The sequence below is a fragment of the Mizuhopecten yessoensis genome, unplaced genomic scaffold (genome assembly GCF_002113885.1).
Source record: "Mizuhopecten yessoensis strain PY_sf001 unplaced genomic scaffold, ASM211388v2 scaffold10831, whole genome shotgun sequence".
NCBI classification, from domain to species: Eukaryota; Metazoa; Mollusca; class Bivalvia; order Pectinida; family Pectinidae; genus Mizuhopecten; species Mizuhopecten yessoensis.
In genome coordinates, this window is record NW_018408743.1 from 216,083 (window position 1) to 233,912 (window position 17,830).

At 33.5% G+C, this 17,830-nt stretch overlaps 1 protein-coding gene across 2 annotated transcripts in view; it reads right to left on the reverse strand.

Annotated features, from left to right (window-relative positions):
- The window catches only part of LOC110462824 (carnitine O-palmitoyltransferase 1, liver isoform-like), a 44,882-nt gene that overhangs the window by 17,149 nt on the left and 9,903 nt on the right, over positions 1–17,830 (reverse strand). For both annotated transcript variants that reach the window (XM_021517022.1, XM_021517021.1), the window contains exons 2-10: positions 14,261–14,373; positions 13,735–13,851; positions 12,632–12,708; positions 5,517–5,607; positions 4,948–5,028; positions 3,833–3,919; positions 2,135–2,250; positions 1,283–1,344; positions 724–822 (exon numbers count right to left, since the gene is read on the reverse strand). In XM_021517022.1, the coding sequence (XP_021372697.1) occupies positions 724–822; positions 1,283–1,344; positions 2,135–2,250; positions 3,833–3,919; positions 4,948–5,028; positions 5,517–5,607; positions 12,632–12,708; positions 13,735–13,851; positions 14,261–14,373 (843 nt within the window). The remainder of the gene's footprint in view (positions 1–723; positions 823–1,282; positions 1,345–2,134; positions 2,251–3,832; positions 3,920–4,947; positions 5,029–5,516; positions 5,608–12,631; positions 12,709–13,734; positions 13,852–14,260; positions 14,374–17,830) is intronic.

The window sequence follows — 17,830 nt, forward strand, 5'->3', positions numbered from 1 at the left end:
AGTCCATTATGGTCAACAGTGGTGATACCATTTATAATTTACTTTAATAACATGAACAGCCTACTCCATGATATGATTGCTCATGTAGAAAAGAAGTAAATATTTCTCTTTCATATCAAAGAAGTCTGGTAGAATTCATACTCGACTCATTCACCCCTGAAGACACATTTGAACTCTTCGAATTCAAGGGTTGGAATAGTTCAATATGAAACTTCAGGGGTGTTAGATTGTCAGAAGAAAATATAATATGATGTTGATGTTTCTTATTGTTAAAATGTACATCATCTAATTAATCAACCTCAGTCTTTTTTTTTCAAAAGATTAGAAATATTAGAAAAAGAAACATTCTTGAGATACAGAACATCTTGTAAATATGTTGTGTAGAAATTACCATAATTATCCCACTATAACCCCAGGGAGCCAACACATAATCTCAGACTTAAAGTTATGGGTGGGCTTATTACAGGACAATGAAACAGCATTTGTTGGCAATTTTACTGCACTGTAGTGCCAAGAGATAGGGGTGGGCTTCTCACCAGGCATGGTCTACTGCTGGTTAAATACAGTAATACCTACCATTATATGTTGATAATCATAAGCAAGACTTTAATAGGTGGAATTGGTAAGGGGCAAAATAAGGATTCTAAAGGATTCTATGTTATAAACATTACGGAACTATTATTTTTCAAATGAACTATAAAAACCATATTCTATTGAACTTACTGTTGGTAGCTCCTCATCCAGATATACAAGAAATATGGCTGACTCCACATCTTCTATACTCTTTTTATTAAGTTTGCTTTCCATCATTCTGGTACGGATCTGAAAATTCAAGTCACAGGTGATGTGAAAAATTAATTTTTTTTGGACGTAGATTTCATAAGTACTTATTCTGTGGTTTGAATATCTATCTGTATTGTAAAATAACTATTTTTTATTTACATTCTTCACCCTTTCTTTGATAATGGTCTTTTGTCCTGGTAACATATCATTTATAATCCTAATGTAAAAAGAAAATCAAAAGCGGGAAAAAAAGGATGAACAAGCCAGCCATTGATGTGTCTATGTCAATGATGGTGACAATTTAAAAAATATATATGACCCTGTGTCTACAACCGATACATGAGCCTGTCTTTCCCGTTATATTGGACTGCAAGAAGTCCCTCCTTGTGTCATTATATTCAACCTTTATGACAGAGAGAGAATTGTTTTTACGGGACTATTCTGACTTTTCTTTTTATTCCTACCAACACTGTTAACTGCTAATTAAAATGTGACTTACATCAGCCCATTTGTCTCTCTTGAGAGCTGTAAATACCGCTGCATTGCTATTGTCTGTTGACTCTGAAATACATCGCAGTAAAATCGTTGATAAGATGTCACTGTGAAGGTGTAAACAACTGTTTTTTTTGTTTTCTGAGTCTCTTAATAAATATGTATTAAACACTTTGCCTGTTTCCCAAGAAAATATAGAAAGCCAGTCAACAGTTGAAAATATTGTATAGTCAATAGTTTAGACAGTGTCTGGCGAACTGATTGGGTGACGTTGATGTACAGCAACCAATCAGATTTACCAGTCAATATTTTTGACTGTTGTCTCACAAACTCTGATTGGCCAACAGCAGCTTTCAACACCCAGAGATTGAAGAAACTAATGCTGCAGATAACAAATTTATTTTACACTGATCAGGTAACAAACGATTGTTTCATGTATTTACAGTCGACAGTTGAAACTATTTCCCTCAACGTTGGGACCAACCTAATGAACCGTTTCCCTCAGCCAGCGGCTTCGGGAAACAGTTAAATAGATTGGTCCTAATATGATTTCAAGAAATAGTTTTGTTTGTCTATGGATTGTAAATGCATGAAACAACTGTATAATATTTCACTCCTGATTGCCATTCTTTATTTGGGCCAAACGGTATCAAACGCAAGGAGATAATATCTCGGGATGATAAACATGTTCGAAAGTTAAATAAATTACTTTCACATAAATGAAATATCAAATTGTTGTGTAATATCTTGACCAAAGCCTTTTAGAAAACATGTAAACTGTACATTCGGATGACTTCATTCTGTAGAAATATTTGTTCTGACTTAGAAGCTAATGACATAAGTGTTAATCAGGTCAAACCTTCTGCATCTTTTAGAATGTGTTCGATGATGGGGAGGATTTCGGCTGGTGTGAGTAATCTGTCCTTTCCATCATTATCAGGTGCATAGACGCTCAGCTTGTAATAACAGCCCTTTCTAAATGAAAAAAAAAAACAACATTTTAGAAGAGATATTATTTAAACCTTTTTTTACAGCAACTCTGAAGTCATAACTTAAGTTCATCACTACAATATATAGGACTAAAGTTATCGGTATTTCAGCAAAACATATACAACAATCACAATAACAAAAGATGCTTAAACCTGGCTGTGTTTATAGCCTTCAGTATGTGTGTGTATGACAACCCCAGGTGTTTGAATTGGAAGACATACTCGTCCATTCTTAAAAATTTGCTAACATTAAATCATGAGCAATGATCAGGTAAGAATACACCTGCCCCACGATAACAACACACATACAGTTAACTGCTTAGGAAGTAGTTTCAAGAATATGTTGTACTAATACTGTACACTGGTTTAACTTTGCTTATTTAAGTACTGTAAAACCCTTTTGTAATGCCACCAGTTAAACTGCCAAACCAGCATACCGCCATTAATTTACTCCGAACGGATTTCCCCCAACAATAATGCACCCGTTGTAACGCCAAACCCGCATACCGCCATCTGCCATCATATTCCCAAAACAAATGGTTAAAATCACACTATTTTGACCTCGTTAATTACCGCCAATTTGAGTGAACAGGTATATCCCGATGACAGGAATGTTACGTACATATGTACACAGATGTATGGTTGTGTACACATGAAATCGTTCAACCATAGCTAGACCTTCGTTGTCTTTCTACAGGTAAGCTTTACTGCAAGAGTTACGATGAATAAAGCTCATTTCTGCAATTAAGAGATCAAAGAGCGATTGATACCAGAGAACCAGGAAGTAGATTTACATAATTTACTCGAGAGAGTTCAGGATGAGCTAGACCTAGATCCTGATTTGCGCCTCACAGTGAGACAAATCATTGATATTGACAAACAACTGGCACCCAGTGAAGCTGTCGTGGACGATGACATTATCAAAATTATCACCACACACACAAACTCTAACAATGAAGACGACGACAATATGGAAGTCAACAAAGCTTCGCTCACTACGAATGCTAAGCAGAGATGGTAATAGACACTGTTGTTAGATATTTAGAACACAAAGAATCTACAACAGAGTCGGACATTCAGAAATGTATAGTGATACAGAATTTCGTACAGTCAATAGGACAAAACAAGGCAAGATAAACGACCATCTGTGATTTTTTTCAGCGTCAGTTCTAGTGTGTAACATTACGAATAAGTACATTCATGTACTGTGGTGTAAAATTCTGCATTGACATTGTCGGGATATCACTGCAATAATTAAACATTATTTGCGTGTGACACTTCTATACAAATAGTGGTTATGTTTTGCATGGTCAACAATTTGATACATTAAATAACAATTTTGAGAAAAAACACCATTTTCTGTAGTTTATTAATATTTTTTTGAAAATATAAGTTCAGTTGATATGTGAACACTTTGGTTCAAAACGGTAAACCTGATATTCCACCAAACTTGTCATACCGCCGAAATCATCGAGGACAGAATGTGGCGGTATAACGGGTTTTTACTGTACATCTACAGTATGTGAAGTTCAGGTTTGACTGAATTGAATTCATGGCATATTAATTACCTCATTATCACAATATGCTTTGAATCTTTAAAGGTGACCAGCTCGTCAACGTGTTTACCAGGTATACGGGACGTACAAAACTGCATTCTGAAAAGCGGAAAAGAACACCAATGTAAACAAATAGAAGATTTGCGCAGAGGAATACAATGTACCTTAAAATTATGAAGAAAGACGTTTCTAAAACAATAGTAAACTCATTGACTTTTCCATATGCACATTAACGTTTAAAAGGGTGTCTTTATCTTCACAATGTTTTTTTCATAATCTTTGCTTCTTATAATGATTTGATTATGACAGACTATTTTCTTATGGGGAGCACCTTCGTGTGGTTATATACTATTCTACGGTTCAGGACATCACCTGGCGTGAGCAGGTGTTCTTTTTTGATAAAATACTGTATAACGTGAAATCTTCGTTGTGTATAAACATTCATTGTTTTCGTGGTTGTTATATATAGAACCACAAAAATAAATACAACAAATTTGAATGATGCACGTTTCTACTGTTTGTTGATACATGTAAAGGACATCCACAAAAATTTGTACCACGAAACGATCTAAATGGCTTCAAACCACGACGGAAAGTTCCCACGAACATTTTGTGTTACACAGTAGGACAATCCATTCTCATGTTGTTCTCAAGTCCTTCTCAACTTCTTTTTGAGTATTCTCATACTGACAACCAATTGTAATGAATTTACCATGCTAGCAGTAGGTGGGATAATGTAGTATAGAGGTGATGATGTTACATATCTATATCATAAATATTAATAATTATAATTTTCTCTGGATGTTCTGAACATAAATATTAAGATGTGTGTGCATCTTTTCAACAATGTATACATCATAAATGTTAAAAAGATGCATTTCAGTCCTAAACTACTGTATACCAGTAAATGTTCGCTGCAGCTTAATTTTCACCTTTTTTCACCCTCTGCAATGAGGCCAATTTATCATTATAGCAAACATAAGTAAATAGTATAATAAACATAGTAATTAAACGTGAAAGGTGAAAATAACACTGGGCGAAAAATTATTTCGTTGGCGAAGGGCGAAAGTTTGACTGGGCGAAAATGTCCCAGTAATACAGTATCAGCGTCTATTGAGTCTGTTTACCTGTAACCGTCCATACATATAGGTATCATGTCCTGAAGAAACTGTGGTTTTAACGTGTCCTCCAAAATAGTCTCATGAAATCTGGAACAGGAAATCATATTTAATATAAATGTGCAACAATGTGAAGTAGACAGTATAAAAAATAAGAAGCTTTATACCATATAGTAAACGAATTTAATTCACCTCTAAAGTCACATTTGAACCTTACCAAATCAAAGACTGGGCAAGTCCAGTTAAAATATGTAGGGGTGAATGAGTTAAAAAGCATGTTGAAAGCACTTTACAGCCACATACTATATCTGACTAGATCTATCCAACTTTTCGTTACTGTACATATATGAAGTTTAACAGTTGTGATATTGTAGCACGCTTGCTTTTGATAACTGTAGCAGATGCATCTTACTTTAAAATTGTTACAGTGGCATGTGGGTTCTTCACAGGCCGTTAAAAATGATAAAGCCAAAAATGTCGGGAAAAGGGAAAATTCTTATGAAAAAATAATATCTTGAATAACAGTTCATATCAGTGTACTACGGAAAGCTGTAATAAATTTGAACATGTTGAGTTACCTTAGTATCCAGTGGGTAAGGTTAGACGCCCTGGCCGCCTGGTTAGTGCTACATGCCTCCTTCCTGTCTGTTGCATAGCAATTCACGTTCACTGTTGGGAGATAAAAAATCTCATTACTTCTTGGTGCAAGTTTGTATTTCTAGACTAAGGCCAAAAGACATGATTACCCCTACTGTCACTGGAACCCGAGAGTAAAGTTTGTATTTCTAGACTAAAGCCAAATGACATGGTTACCCCTACTGTCACTGGGACCTGAGAGTAAAGTTTGTATTTCTAGACTAAGGCCAAATGACATGGCTACCCCTACTGTCACTGGGACCTGAGAGTAAAGTTTGAATTTCTAGACTAAGGCCAAATGACATTTACCCCTACTGTCACTGGGACCTGAGAGTAAAGTTTGTATTTCTAGACTATGGCCAAATGACATTTACCCCTATAGCTACTGTCACTGGAACCTGAGAGTAAAGTTTGTATTTCTAGACTATGGCCAAATGACATTTCCCCCTACTGTCACTGGGACCTGAGAGTAAAGTTTTTATTTCTAGACTATGGCCAAATGACATTTCCCCCTACTGTCACTGGGACCTGAGAGTAAAGTTTGAATTTCTAGACTAAGGCCAAATGACATTTCCCCCTACTGTCCCTGGGACCTGAGAGTAAAGTTTGTATTTCTAGACTAAGGCCAAATGGCATTTACCCCTACTGTCACTGGGACCTGAGAGTAAAGTTTGAATTTCTAGACTAAGGCCAAATGACATTTCCCCCTACTGTCACTGGGACCTGAGAGTAAAGTTTGAATTTCTAGACTAAGGCCAAATGACATTTCCCCCTACTGTCCCTGGGACCTGAGAGTAAAGTTTGTATTTCAAGACTAAGGCCAAATGACATGGTTACCCCTACTGTCACTGGGACCTGAGAGTAAAGTTTGTACATATAAATTGGCCAAAAGAGTTTGGAATTCCTTCTGTCACAGCTAGTGATAATTAAGTTTGTATATCATTACCAGCTCATCCTCCATCCCCCACACCCCAAACCTGTACCATGGCGTGACCATAAAAAGAATGGTAACTCTAAAAACAGTCATAGCACTGGCATTCTATTAACTTTTAATGCCCACCAAGTCTCAAAAACATTGGAAGGAAATTGAAGGAATAACTGCTGTTCTGACAAAGTTGTGTTTATATGCATAAAATGAAAAGATTCCCAGTATTAGAGGTGTCAAAATATGCCAGGGGTGTATCACGATATATTGCAATACAGAAGGAATGTATTACAATAAGTATCCCGATATATTGTCACAGGAAAAAGGCGCTTATTTTAAAAAGAAATTGTTGTTGCGATACAACGATATTTCATTTCTGTATTAAATTAATATGAAGGGAAACGAAGACGATTCTTTTTATCATACAATTCAAAGAAAACTGTCTAATTGTGATCTGAAACGAAAATATTTTGCACTTGAAATTGCGTCTTATTAAGTGATGTCACATGCATTGATTGTTCCTATTTGGTTGTGACGTCATTTCCGGAGTGATATATTACACATGTTACATATACTTAATTTATGTGATGGCTTTATGACACTGCATAACATGGTATTCATATGATAAACCTAGTTGTCTATTACACAGTATGTCGCCCGAGACTATTTGTTTGGTTTATGAGATTGTGATGCAGAACAATATTTCACAAGCACTTTTGTCTACAGAATCAATACATTTAAACATGGCTGCCGGTTATATTCACTTTGCTGATTAAACAAGCAATCACAAAAATAACTCCCAGTCAAGTCGGTTGCCATGGAAACTGTGACACTTAATTTAATCTCCTATTGAATATGTGATTACAACAAAAATTTAAATGTCAATCGTTAAATGTTGATTGTCTTCAGAGGCATTCTGGGTACGTGAAACAGGCGAATATGTTCTGTAACATCATCACAGGAAACAGATTTAGTTAACATTTTAAAAACCGCCTGCATTTATAATTTTCAACAGATCTGTCATGAAAAAATTGCTCGGGATACAAAATGTCATAGTGCTTGTAACATATTCTCTTAAAACAAATACAGATATGTTTTTTATCATGACTGAAGAAAATCAAGACCATCAACCCATAAACTGGGATGTAGCAAAATGATAAATATTGATTTATAAACATACTTCCACTTTGATGAAATATGATATTAGATATGACAAACTCTTTGCGAGGAAATATTGATCACAGCCAAATAAATGACTCATTTATAGGCTTGTGCTGTAAAATTTATGTAAATAATATCACAGATATATGTCATGAAACATCCAACATGTTTAAATTTAGCCTTATTTTGTACTTGAAAATGAAAACAGTACAGTAGAATTACAGTAATACACGAGTTCAGGCCCATCTGTTCCTAAAATAAAACTATTAATCACCTTTTCTACACATTTGAAAAAGTAAATTACAACTCATGACTCAAACTCTTTCGCTATTAAACAAGGAGAATTATTTCAGTAACAAATCTGTGACGTGGTCAAGGATGAAGAAAATATAATAAAAAAAAATTCAAAGAAAAAGCTATATGTTGGGACAAAAATTCCTTCTTCAAGTATCTGCAATGTATTTCTCTGTACTTGTAGATGTATCTAGCTAGAGGTGATAGATTTATAAATGAGGTTTGCTGTCATGATGTCAGCAAGTTCTCACTATAATATGGGTCGAAATTGAAAGTGAAATTTATTTTATAGTGATCTACTATTCATATCTTTTACTTTGTCATATCTTCAGATATATCTACATATAAGGTTTGGAGTTCCCAGATGCTATGATACAGAAGATATGTGCTCCAGAAGTCTGTCTGATATGCCACGAGTCAAAGGTCAAACAAAGGTCACAGTGACCTACATTTAGCTAGAGACACAGACTGTTTGATATAACAATGTAAAAGGTCAAACAACGGTCACAGTGACCTACATTTAGCTAGAGACAGACTGTTTGATATAACAAAGTAAGAGGTCAAACAAAGGTCACAGTGACCTACATTGAATTACAGTCAGACAGACAGACGGACAAATGATGGAGGAAGTACAATCTTATTTTTCTCTCATGCAGTACCAGTGGGTGGTAATAATATTACCTGTACAGAAAATCACCCAATACAATAAAGTGCTTCAATTTTCATGATTCTCTAAATAAAACATATTTACCTTAAGTTAATTTTATGGTCATTGATCCCATTATTTTAAGAAACGCTTTTGCCGAACGAGATATTAGCCAAGCTAGTTCCTGATAAAAGTTTTTAATCCCGACCCCCACTCCCCACTATTACGAATTGGGATCAGGTGTAAGTCAGATGACATTGTGAACGAGTCTGATTGTGAAGGTTTGGGGTAGATATGAATAACACAAAACTGATCTGAAGTGGTTTAAAAACTTGGTCTGTAAATTACTTTGTCCGCTTTTAAGTGATTTCCTTCCGTCTTAAAAGAAATTTCGACAATATACTCATACATGTACAAAAGGCAAGCATTGATATGGAAATGACTTAATCCTTCCCCTTTTATATAAATAGTAGTGTCCGTATAGGCGTAATTAAGCAATCGTTTAACTCTAGACCCTGGCTATCAGTCAAAGCTGGTGACTCGTACATACCCTTCCTGTATATCAGAATACACATATAGAAATATCCCTATTTCATACAGTCATGTACCAGTCAGTCCTGTATAAATTTTAATATGATTTACATGGCCCACACAATTCCATTCATTTCCTGTATACTTGTGCTTGTTATAAATTATACTTGTTGTGTGCTAGTTATAAATTATGCTTGTTGTGTGCTTGTTATAAATTATACTTATTGTGTGCTTGTCATATATATTATACTTATTGTGTACTTGTTATATATTATACTTGTTGTGTGCTTGTTATAAATCATACTTGTTGTGTGCTTGTTATAAATTATACGTATTGTGTGCTTGTCATATATATTATACTTATTGTGTACTTGTTATAAATTATACTTGTTGTGTGCTTGTTATAAATCATACTTGTTGTGTGCTTGTTATAAATTATACTTGTGCTTGTTATAAATTATACTTGTTGTGTGCTAGCTATAAATTATACTTGTTGTGTGCTTGTTATAAATTATACTTGTTGTGTGCTAGTTATAAATTATGCTTGTTGTGTGCTTGTTATAAATTATACTTATTGTGTGCTTGTCATATATATTATACTTAATGTGTACTTGTTATAAATTATACTTGTTGTGTGCTTGTTTTAAATTATACTTGTTGTGTGCTAGTTATAAATTATACTTGTTGTGTGCTAGTTATAAATTATACTTGTTGTGTGCTTGTTATAAATTATACTTGTTATGTGCTTGTTATAAATTATACTTGTTGTGTGCTAGCTATAAATTATACTTGTTGTGTGCTTGTTATAAATCATACTTGTTGTGTGCTTGTTATAACTTATACTTATTGTGTGCTTGTCATATATATTATACTTAATGTGTACTTGTTATAAATTATACTTGTTGTGTGCTTGCTATATATTATACTTGTTGTGTGCTTGTTATAAATCATACTTGTTGTGTGCTTGTTATTAATTATACTTATTGTGTGCTTGTCATATATATTATACTTAATGTGTACTTGTTATAAATTATACTTGTTGTGTGCTTGCTATATATTATACTTGTTGTGTGCTTGTTATAAATCATACTTGTTGTGTGCTTGTTATAAATTATACTTATTGTGTGCTTGTCATATATATTATACTTATTGTGTACTTGTTATAAATTATACTTGTTGTGTGCTTGTTATATATTATACTTATTGTGTGCTTGTTATAAATTATACTTGTTGTTTGCTTGTTATAAATTATACTTGTTGTTTGCTTGTTATAAATTATACTTGTTATGTTTTTGTTATAAATTATACTTGTTGTTTGCTTGTTATAAATTATACTTGTTATGTGCTTGTTATAAATTATACTTATTGTCTGCTTGTCATATATATTATACTTATTGTGTACTTGTTATATATTATACTTGTTGAGTGCTTGTTATAAATTATACTTGTTATGTGCTTGTTATAAATTATACTTATTGTGTGTTATAAATTATACTTGTTGTGTTCTTGTTATAAATTATTCTTGTTGTGTGCTTGTTATAAATCATACTTGTTGTGTGCTTGTTATATATATTATATTTGTTGTGTGCTAGTTATAAATTATACTTGTTGTGTTCTTGTTATAAATTATACTTGTTGTTTGCTTGTTATAAATTATACTTGTTGTTTGCTTGTTATAAATTATACTTGTTGTGTGCTTGTTATATATATTATATTTGTTGTGTGCTAGTTATAAATTATACTTATTGTGTGCTTGTTATATATTATACTTGTTGTGTGCTTGTCATCAATTATACTTGTGTACTTGTTATATATTATACTTGTTGTGTGCTTGGTATAAGTTATATTTGTTGTGTGCTTGTTATAAATTATACTTGTTGTGTGCTTGTCATCAATTATATTTGTTATGTGCTTGTTATATATATTATACTTGTTATGTGCTTGTTATAAATTATACTTGTTGTGTGCTTGTTATAAAATACACTTGTTGTGTGCTTGTTATATATTGAACTTGGGATTTGTTTTTGTTAACAAAAACAAACATCTTCCCGTATCAGCAGATATGATTATTTTTTTGCACTTATTTGACCTTTAACCTACTATTTAGCTATAAGCCTACAGATGGAGGTCACACTAACCTACTTTCTGTGAATAAGAACATAGCCGATACTCCAACTCACCATAATTTTGTGATGAAAACATAAAGGAAATTGTTGATGTTTTGTGTCTCTTTGTGACCCAGGACTAATTGATGTGCGCCCAACCTTAAAATATTTCTGGGGAGATACCTAAGTCTGATGAAAAGTGAAGTAAATTATCAGCACCAAAATCTAATAAATAGCAAGCCTTTTGATAATTTTTACAGTAATTCAAAAACCCTTAATCTGTAACAAACTCATACTCATGCCCACACCAACACCCACGCCATGATGTATATAGCATATAATCTCTGTTCTCCAAACACACAAACTAACATTAATATTTACTTGTTTATGAATGTTACTTAAAGAAAATTCAAACATACTGTAAATGTGTATATGATTTGTGTAGACATTACATGTATACACTTTCTTAATTAGAGTATTACTGCAGACTTGTCCTCAGGATATCTATGTATTACATGAAGTCACCTGAGGGATCTATACCGGTTTAATGTCCACAGAGCTATATTATACTGTCACTATATCTGAAGGAAAATGTGTATTTTATACATCTTTAACAAATGTCAAATCCTTTTTCCCTAGCGAATTTAACATGCATATTCGCAATTTCATAAAGTATTTTAAAAATTTCAATAATTTCCTACAAATTAAGAAAATTTAAAGAAAAGTTTCACTTAGTTCCCATACATCTCTATGTAATGTAAGGCACTGGAGGGTTGATAAAGGCCTTCAATAAATTCTTATTACTAGCATTGTTGTATTCTTTCAAAAAATGTTACTTTATTTTCCCAAAGAAAAAAGTACAGAATCTTTTAGAATGTCAGCAAACTACTGCTTGTGAATAAAACCACACCTAATTGTAGCCTCACCACACTCCCTCCCTCCCTTACTTAAGGATTACTTTGGGTTTTGATTTGTTTGTGTTTTACACCCTATTGTCATTTAAGGACGTGCCAGGTTTTGGTGATAGAGGAAAGCCAGAGTTTCCGGAGAAAACCCACCAACTGACGGCCAGAACATGGCGTCTGCCGGGAACCCGCAACTGATTTTCTTATCATGTAGAGGTAATTCATGGGGATTTCGATTTAATGTTGAAAAATTGTGCATTTACTATTCGGTACAGTTTTGCATGGCGTCATCATTTTTTGTGGTTACGTAAAGAAACACGAACATGCTCTGTGTCCAATTTGATTGTTGCATATGAAGCAATACCTGACCAGCAACATCAGCTGTTGTGTTAAATGAACAATGAATCTCTATGTAAAAATAGCACTGCCCCAAAAATTATCATGCTTCTGACATATTTTACTGTATGACAAAGAACAATTTGGTATTTACCAGCACAGGGTTCTCTGTAGGTGAGATAAGCCAGGTTTAACCAGTAATGTGACAACCAGTTCTCCTCTGTGGCAAACCTAAAACACAGAATCATATAAAAACATGTAGAGGTAATTCACCTCAATAAGATACAGTACTAACTGGACATAAACATTTCTCCCACCTAAATTATGTAAGCCATATATAGAGGTCCCTCAAACTAGAGGGCCGGGGGACCTCTAGTATCATCTTTATCTTACTCAAGTTAATTAATTAACAAATTTTACAAAGAAACAAGGTTAAGTGTCTTTTACAAATTGAAAATTAACTTACGACAGTTAGTTAGATAAATACGATATAATCAACAATCACAAGTTTGTGGACCTTTTTTTTCCAAAAACTTTCAAATATTTTATCTAGAAAACCAAACGTTTCTCTTGGATATAGATATGTTGATAATGAAATTTCTACCATCTGGTGCAGAATTTTTTGTCAAAACCTTGGCAAAGCCTTATCAGTTCTAACCCCAAACTCTACACCCTGGGGTAAAATATCCATATCCACCATAGCTAAATATGATAGACTCTATTAATCATATATACATTTTTGTTTGAGGAATTCGGAGTAATTCCAGGAACAACGGCTTGACTAATCAGGGGTAACTTACAAAGAACTTGTACAAACTCGGTAGGGACTAAATGAACTGTTCGACGAATGAGGCGTATTCAAGTAAACCGAGTTTGAGGAAGTAGGGTTTAACTGTATATATGCATTATTTTTAACAATAACATTTATGCAAATCAATTAGATATCAACATCTATCAAAAGCTATCTTTTGCAAATTCTTTAGTTTTTTCATTCAATGTGAACGTCTCCTCAAAGAAGTAACAAATTAAATAATACTTCTGAACACAGCTCTATTCCACCTTTCACTAATCAGCAGGCAAAAGTCGAAAATTTACAAAAAACATTTTTTGCATTCATGCAATAACACATGATTGAATACAAAACGTTTTATAAGACACAAAATCTGTATTAAACACGCCAGGTGGGTATATATAGAGATGTTTGACCTTTTAACATTGCATTTTTCTGATGGAAGCCGGCTACTTTTAAAAGCTTACTTTTGAAGCAGGTGTTTTTGGAGTGTTGGACCTTCTTTCTCCTTGAATGATAAAACAGCTGTTAATAGGTTCATGAAGTCCTCGTCAGACAGTAGGGGTCTCATGGACGTCAGGTATCTGTGGCGACAAAAACGATAATTCAGACGTTGATCAAGATTGCTTACAATGCACTTTTCCAGTTATTTCAGTCCTCAGGTGTTGTAACCCTGATAAGCTGAATGAATTATAATAATGTAAGTTTTTAAATAACTATTTTTGAAAGAAAAAAATTCTATATTCCAATTTTTGTGATTTCATCTTGTTTTGTATTTTTTAGTAAAAAATGCAATTTTTTGCTGCAGTTTAATTTTCCTTTGATTTATCATTACAGAGAACATTAGTTAACAAAATAGCACATATAGCAATTAACTGTGAAAGGCAAAATTAAAACTGTGAGAACATGGATTTTACTAGTGATGGGCAAAAGTTAGACAGCTGGGTGAAAATGTTTCTGTATACAGTATACATAAACTGTACATCTACTTACTTCTCACAGGTGATGTTGAGATCTGGTACGGGGAGGTGGGGTAGCATTGGCTGAAAGAAGTACAGTGGGAAGTTGCCCTTTCCGACGATGGCCTTCAACATCAGCCCCCATAACTGTAACACACAAAACAGGTCGCAAAGTTTATCATGTGCAAAAGTGAATTAAAACGGGAGGTCTTAATGAGTTATGCAGAAATTATAAGAGGTCCAAAAATGTTTTACTTTTTTATCATAAAAGAATTCAATTATAGCAATTGTAATACTTTCATGACATAAATTATTAAAATTTTAATTTTAATTGACGACAGCAATCAGTTGCTCAGTTGCCATTTATAAATTATGTTTCTGTATCTTGTGGTTAGATTTCATGGAGGTTGCATTTTTCGTATATTTTTGACCTGAAACACCAGCAAGATATAAACTTTGATGAAATCTGTTGCCATTCTGATAGACGCCTAATTACGTATACAAGGACCATTGATTTTTAGAATCGATACTCAAACATTTGAAACTGTGATTTTCTTTTCCAGAAAACAGAGCCACAATTATTCAAGATATATGATGTACGAGAAACGCATAACCTAATACAGCCACCGATACATGTGAGGGTAGATGTTGTTTGTTTCTTAAATTTTGTTACATAATTTATATAAATATTGATGTTGTTCTAGGATTGTAATTTCTTGGAAAGATGTTTATCTTATGCTGGTTTACACATGTATCAGGTATTTGTCCATATGGGAGTGGGAAATAGGACACTGTTCTTCATAAAAATTTATTTTTAAAATTTTATTTTTGGGAAATACACTGTTCTACCACATCCTACATCCTACCCTGTTTAACCAGTACATTTCAAAGCAGCCTCTCTCCACATTCTAGTTCTTCAGAGAGTAAGCCATATAAGCCTTATTTAGCTATTAGACTCACAAGTAGAATGTTTCTTTAATCAGCAATGCTATCTATAATTATAAGAATTATAAAAGATACGTTGTAAATTTATATACATTTACTATCATTAAACTAAAACAAGTGGGAACATGTACATATACAGAATATACAAATTATGTGTCTATATCTTGCGTCCATATAACTTCCTTCGAAGACGTCATTTGGTTTAATGTTGTATTGATATATGGATTCCTCGAGATATAGATAGGACACGTCCCACCATTATTAGATCAATTTAAGATAAGGGAAATTTTTTGCATGTAGACTGAAATAAATATCATGATATGAAAGTCATGTTTATTATCACATACACTGTACATGTATAGTCAATTAGTGCCAGACCCCTTAATTAAGTAACGTAGCACAGGCACCATGTACGTAACATTCCATACTATTTGTTGTTATATAATTACATTTAATTGTATAGGCTATAATGTAAAAGCCTGTAGTGGTCAGGCGGTCATAATTGTGCATATATATATATATTAATGCCTGAAGAGCTGCAGTAAAGCAGTGAAAGGCCTTGATCAGAATCTGTCTTCTTGTAAGTTTTTCATTTTCATATTCATATATTAATGCCTATACATTAATGTAAACACGACGTACTTGTAACATGCACTACCCACATAACCAGAGAAATGATCATAGGAAATGGAAACTTGACTTGTTCTGGCAAGCATCCTTCCTGATCGGCAAGGCATATAAACGTTAGGTCGTACATTCACAAGTAATTGGCTTGACATCGGAGACTGTAAGCTGTTCGCATACATACTTGTATGTATATATGTTAATTAGAATTGTACATAAACTGTATGTGTATGTTTAAACTACATGTGTTTGTCTGCATGTTTTCCCACTTCAATTTCCTTATGAAGTAGTTGCCTATGTGGTGAATATTGGGACTGATACGGTAAAATTTTCACAACTATTAAAAACCAATAACAAATACCACAGACAACTCAGTGGAATACATTAAAACTTATTCAATGTCCACACACTATTAGCTGATTCCCTAATATTAACTCATTCACCTCTGAAGATACATTTGAACTCTTCCAATTCAAAGGTTGGAACAGTCCATTATGAAATTTCAGGGTTGAATGAGTTAATAAGATATCCCCGATAAGATAATTATATAAATTACATAATTGCCGTAAGCGAGGTGGCAAATGAAAAAAGCTTCAAACTTACTGCGAGGTTTTACTGTACAATTCTTAAGCTGATTCCTGAACACAAAATTTCTATAGGAGTAAAAATTTTCCCTGCAATTATGCAAATTTTGGATCCCCTGTAAGGGTTCGTTATAACTATTTATATAATCCATTAACATTTTGAGTTTCCCACAGGCTACAGGTACACAGCAAGATTTAGTAATGTTTCAAAATAAATACCTTTGATTTACCGAATATGCTATTATAGTTCATGATCAGATACGTATACCTTAAAGTTTTAATTACAACTGTGCTTTGGCATTTAAATGGAGTCCATTTATTTATCAATAAATGGGAAGTCTTTGTTTCTCATGGTTATGTCAGATAGGAAATATTGATGATAATGTATTTTAGCTTTAAATGAATAGTACTGGTTCAGTGTGAGAATGCTGTGGGTATGGTTAGCTATAAGCCTACAAAGTAGTTTAAGAAAATCTGTTTTCTGCTTTCCTTATACAAATACACATATTTGTCCATTCTAACAAATACAAAATATGCATAGTTCATGTTTCTTAAACATATGTAATAAAACGTTTTGGAGTTATCTAAAATTACTGGTCGTCATGTTTGAATTAACATTTAAAATTAAATTTTAAATCATTAATCGATCAAACTGCGGTATTGCAGCTTAAATGCCAAATGGGTTTTTTCCAACTGGGTATAAGCCGGATTTACCTTAAGTCTTGTACCGTAAAACGTCGGCACAGTTAACAACAAACAGCTAGCCAGCCACCTAGATTGATTTTTCCATATATAACATATCGTAATTAAACACTATAGATTTCTACGATCGCTAGCCATCTTCCACTGGGTTGGGACCGTTGGACGTGGGGCAAATTCTCGTCAGGTAACTGGCATACTGTGGCCACAGGTCGGTTTGACTGTTTGTGTTTTACGTCCTATTAACAGCTATGCATGGTCAGTGTTTTTTCTCCGGACACTCTGGTTTGCCTCGGCCACCAATATAACGTTCCGAGATGACTATATAGCTGTTGGTAGGGCATGAAACACAAATAAACCAAACCAAACTATAGACTTCGGTCAGATTGCCAAGATCATTTTCTCTACATTCTAATAATCATCTTGGTGATAAATAGAATTTAATACAGCATGTCAAAAGCTGAATTTCTATTTTGGTCTTTTTTTTTGCTGCCTAAATTCAGTCAAACTACTGTTGACATCGAGGTATAGGGTATTACAACTTGTAGTACCAACACCAAGCTTGTTTTGAATTAATTCATCAGCCTTAATTTTTTAAAGCAGCATACAAATGTGTTCCCTAGCAGTATGAGCAGAATTTTAACAGATTTTCTATCTTTTTTATACTTTGCTGCTAACTAAACTATTTCTCCAAACATTTCTCATACAGCAGTTATTTCTCATGGATTTTACCTCTGAGGGTAATGTTTTTA